The sequence below is a fragment of the Mus caroli genome, chromosome 1 (assembly GCF_900094665.2).
Source record: "Mus caroli chromosome 1, CAROLI_EIJ_v1.1, whole genome shotgun sequence".
Taxonomy (NCBI): Eukaryota; Metazoa; Chordata; class Mammalia; order Rodentia; family Muridae; genus Mus; species Mus caroli.
Genome location: NC_034570.1, coordinates 5,759,631 through 5,764,979, shown reverse-complemented (window position 1 = coordinate 5,764,979; position 5,349 = coordinate 5,759,631). Strand labels below are relative to the sequence as shown.

General features: G+C 43.9%; 1 protein-coding gene across 1 annotated transcript in view; it reads right to left on the bottom strand.

Annotated features, from left to right (window-relative positions):
• The window catches only part of Vxn (vexin), a 27,240-nt gene extending 22,936 nt beyond the window's left edge, over positions 1–4,304 (bottom strand). Inside the window, exon 1 of the mRNA XM_021170332.2 lies at positions 3,839–4,304. Within this exon, the coding sequence (XP_021025991.1) occupies positions 3,839–3,905 (67 nt within the window). The 5' untranslated portion in view covers positions 3,906–4,304. The remainder of the gene's footprint in view (positions 1–3,838) is intronic.
• Positions 4,305–5,349: the final 1,045 nt, after the last annotated feature.

The window sequence follows — 5,349 nt, the reverse complement described above, 5'->3', positions numbered from 1 at the left end:
TTTCTTTCTTTCTTTCTTTCTTTCTTTCTTTCTTTCTTTCTTTCTTTCTTGTTTTTGAGAAGGGGTTTCTCTGTGTATCCCTGGCTGCTGCCCTGAAACTCACTCTGTAGACCAGGCTGGTCTCGAACTCACAAAGATATGCCTGTCTCAGCCTCCAGAGTGCTGGGATTAAAGATGTGCACCACCACCGCCTGGTCTGAATTGGCTTTTTAACACAGATCACAGGAGTGACATCAGGGTGTGGTTCTCATTATCCCCTGCAAAGTCTTGTAGCTGTGAAGCTTGGGGTTAGCGACTCCAGCTTCCTCCAGTTGGATATGAATCTGAACTTGCCAGGCTACGCAGTTTTCTCACTCTCTGAAGCCTCACTTTCTTCACGTGTCAGACAGGGGTGATAGTGATACTCACATTAGAGTAAAAGAGTCAAAGAGTAAATGAACCAGCCTTCACAAAGTCCTTGCTCAGAACCTGGCAAAGAGTGTATACCCAGGAAATATTCATAGAACTTTTCTGCCAGATGAAGGCACAAAGAAGAACCAGGTGTAATGTCTACCGATGGAAGGCTGTGACTTCTGGTTTGGTTAGGAACTTTTTTGCTGCCTGCCCATCTCCTTCCCTCCTGCTGGCCCCTGGCTCCGCACCCCTTCTCTTGGTACTTGTTAGAATTAAGTACTGGTGTAACTTCTGAGTGAAACAGCTTATATCTTCAGAAGTCACTATGAGTTGTCTCTGTGACACATATTTCCTGAAAGGATTCTTTGTCTCTAGAATTGAAGAGGACACACATTAGCTTTAGACTTGGCTGATGGTTTGTATCTTTAAGATAAATTAAAAGTACCATAATACTTTCTACTGCCAATGTTACAAGGTCTGTTAAACAGTGTAGCTGTCAGGCTGGTCCCAACACAGGTACATTGGAAAGAGAAGTAGTGAACAGATATGCTAATGGTTGAGCCTGATGGTGATGGCTAGTCAGCTTCAGTTCCACCCCGAGTTGCCATGCTGCACGCATCCCACAGCACTGCAAGTTTCCAGGGTCACAACATTCACTCAGTTCTTGGAAGAATGGCAGCCACACTGTGTGTTGTGTGCATGTGATGTGGTGTATGTACTTGTTAGTGTATATTGTGTGGCACATGTACTTGTTAGTGTGTGTGTGTTGTGTGTGTGTATGTGTGTCAGTGTGTGACACTGAATGGCTTTCCTTCATTGGTTTCTATCTTTACTTTATTTATTATTATTATTACTATTATTATTAATTTTGAGACAGATCTCTCACTGAACTCATCGACTGATAGCTCATCAGTTTGGCTAACCTGGCTGCCATTGAGCTCCAAGGATCTACTGGTCTCTGCCCTCCTGTTGCTGGAGTTTGGCCAGGCACCATTTACTCAGCTTTCTACATGGTTCTGGGGATCTAAACCCAGCTCTTTGTGTTTGTGAGGAAGGCACTCTGCTTACTGAGCCAAAGCCCCACATTCTTTATGAGATAGGGCCTTATTATGTAGCCCAGGCTTCCCTGAAGCTCATGATTCTCCCACCGTAACTTACCAAGTGCTGGTACCCCGGATGTGTACTGCTACACCAGGTTTAAGGCTTTCAGTTCTAACCACTAGACAATCCAGGCTACACTGCCTGCACTGCTGAGCCTGTTCAAGGAAGAGTGAGCATTCATTGGTGCCTATGGCTCATACATAGCCTCTGGGAAATGGTCCACTCAGGGGACTCAGACCTTGTTAGACAAATCTAGCCAACGTGTGTTCTGCAGTACTTTGGGTGATCTGTAATAAGGGTTATTTGTTGCTTTCATACACAGTGATTCAGAATTGAGAGCATCATGCTGTCCGTGGGAGCCCTCTGCTCACAGGTTCTGGAGAGCCTCCAGGGTGAAGCAAGGCATGGAAAGAGATGTGCTTCACCCACTGAGGCCTCTACAAAAACTGCAAATAATTCTTCCTAGAAAGTAACTCCCCAGCAGTGAAAACTTAGTTTAAGGTACAACGATGGATGAATATAGGATCAAATATTTATCTTTAATTAAACATATTCATGGCCACACATGCAGGCTGAAAACTCAAATCACTTTGTATGTGACATGTTTAATGGTGTGTGATTATACCAACTCCATTACAACTGTTCTATGTATCAGTCTATGTATTCCCCATGTCAATCCTGGAAGCTAAATCCTGTTTTTCTCTTTTACAGAAGTGGGAACTCTTGCCCGGAGAGGTTATTTAGCTGGGCCAAGGTCACACAGTACAGAAAAGACAGAACCAGGTTGTCAAGGACTTTTCCTCCCTTGCTTTTTACAAGAAAGAGACATACCTTTTCTTTTCTCTCGAGAACAGTGTGCTGCTCTATGCCCCAGCTGGCCTTGGACCTGACAATTCTCAGCTTTCTTGGGTTATAGATATGAGCCACTCTTCTCAGTGGAAACAGTCATAATCTTCACTTTCCAAAAATTAACAGTGAGATTAGACCCCTTCTCACCTTCTCCTATCCTCCTTCCACCCTTCTCCAGGGCCACTGACCTCACTGATTTTATAACACATGGGTCCTTCTAGTCTTGTTTGCATGTGTTGCTCCAAAAATGTACCCATAAAAACTATGCACAATTATCTTAGAGTTCCAAGTATGCTACTAAGCACAGATTGGTTTTCAGCTTGCTTTTTCTTCCCCCTTCAACACTGATCTACAGGTCTTATGTGGTAGCTCAGTGGTATAGCTCTTGCTTCCCTTGCATGGACAGCTGGTTCACCACTAGCAATGCAACCCCACCCCACCCCCCAAAAACCCCACAGAAACAAAAGGCAGAGATAAAGTAAATGGAAAGGCCACTTCTATACACACAGATCTAATTCATTCCCCTTCAGAAGGGTTGACTTTCAGAATCTCCAGAGCGAATTTCAACTCCTACACATGGGCACACTCCTAACTCCCCCTTTCCTCCCTTTCCCTCAGTAGTAGATGTTGAGAGCTCAATTTATGTTTAGCTGTTTGCCTGTGCCCAGGCTGAGTCTCAACCCCTAGCAACCCCCCCTCAGTATTGGACGGAGGAAGAAAAGAATTGTTTGAATGTGTGCTCCCAGCACTAGCAAACATTCAAGCCATTTTAGCCAAATATCACAGTCAAGCCAGGCTTAAGCCTGTGCCACAGCAGGACAAGGGGCTAGAGGGTCAGAACAATGGCAAGGTAAAGCTGACTGGATCATCGGCCCTTCCTCAAATTCGGTCTCACAAGCCCTTCCCAGGGATCCGCACCAATTGCCAGGAGCCAGAGGTTATAAAGTCAAGATTCCCTTTTGGTAGTTCCTTTTGTGGTCCTGGGGATTAGTCAGCCTGGGGTCACTTCATTGCCTTTCTGGGTGCTTGATCAGCTGGGAGTCTTATCCTCCCAGTCAGATGGAGTTGGCTTTGGAACAGCTGATTCTCTCTTCAGAACCTGCCTTTTTTTTTTTTTTTTTCCTTTACCAGAGACAATAAGAAAGCTTATTAGGCTGCCCTGGAAATTTTGTTTCCATCGTTGTCTCTTTAACAATCACTTATTGTCCCAGTCATTGAGCCTGCTGGGTTGTCCGTTTCGAATTAAGTGAAGCAGGAAGGCTATGCTGTCCTTGTCCCCGCCTTAAGAGATTGTTTCCCTATGATTGATGTTTATCCTTGTGCCCCTCTTCAGAAAAGGGGGACATCAAATGACATCGACAAGAAGAAGCCAGCAGACCTCGGGACTCGAGGGTAGCAAGTACTAGTGTACCTTAGTCCGACAGCATCGGGTCACCTCCCGCATAAGATGCCACACTAGGGGACGCCAAGAGCGGATGTTAGGATCATTACTCACCCTTGGAAGGAATCACGGTGGTGAAAACTTCAATATTCTCATCACTGCAGCTGTAGATCTGATGCATGGTCTCAGCCCCCTGCCCTGCAGGGTGTCCGGGAGCCTGTGGCCTCTCTCTGGAGCCCTAGTCCCAGGGTCTCCTAAGCCAGTCTGGCTCTGCGATCATTGTGCAGGTCCACAAAAGGCAGGCTGCCTGTGCCTCTCATGACAGTCTCACCGCAGCAACATTTCCTAATCCCATCTGTCTTTCTTTCTTTTTTTCTTTCTTTCTTAAATGAATCCTATTATTGCAAACCTTTGATTGAACACGGAGCCTTCCGTCTCTCCCTCTCAGCTAGGATGTACTTAACATTTTTATTTTCCAGTGTCTGCCGCAGTGAATTTGGAAGTCTTTTGTGAAGTGACGAAGTGAATTCGCCTACTCAGTTAGCGCACAGCTTGGCTGGAGGATTTCACAGAAGAGGAAAAGAGGAAACGTCAGTTTTGCTATCAGTGTGCCCGGGTCTCATTCCAGAAAGGAAGGGCTTTTTCTCCTCCTCCAGGGGAACAGGATCTTCATTTGTCATATGTTAACTCCGCTCCCTTCAAAGTTTCTATTTTAAATAAAAGGACTGTTTTTTCACCACATATTTTTCTCAATCCACTTTGACAACAAGGCTTACATTTCAGGAGGTGAGAGTTTAGTGTTTCTTTGTACAACCCTACAGGTGTGCATAGTCACGCAACAGGCAGTGCACACACCAAGGGACCTGTTTATAGGATAGTTATATTTTATTATCTTCTATATTGGAATGTATTTATTGCCTTATCTTTTTATGTTATATAGTCTATGGGCATGCTATATTTTCCTCATATAATTTTCCCCAATATATACACAAATAAATGTCATGGTAGCGATACATTTCATAAACATATATAAGCATATACATTTTATCCAATCCCACTACTTTTTATTATGCTACACAGTTTCACACCATAAGACGGATGGGAGTGTAATGATATTAACAGTGATAGCTGCCCTATTAAATATTAGTTTCAAGTCATGGAGCTAGCTATATGATATCATTGAGTATCTATAACTAACCAATGGCTCTAGCTATTTATTATTTTACCGTGGTATTCTCAAGAAACGGAAGTATGAAGACTTTAGCTTCTTTAATGATTAAATAGCTAATTTGCGTCAAAATAGGATTTAATCCCTAGATTGACTGAAAAGTTAATAAACTAGCTCCTCAAACACTCTCTCTCTCTCTCTCTCTCTCTCTCTCTCTCCCTCTCCCTCTCCCTCTCTCTCTCTCTCTCTCTCTCCCTCTGTGTGTGTGTGTGTGTGTGTGTGTGTGTATGATGCTATAGCCTCCAGGCTGGCCCCAAACTCATAGCCTTCCCAAAGTAGGGATTACAAGTATGCACAACCATGTTCTATTAATTTCTAAAATTTTATTTAATGTGTATGAGTGTTTTGCCGGCATAGGACAACAGATCCCCTGAACTGGAGTTATAAGTGATTGTGA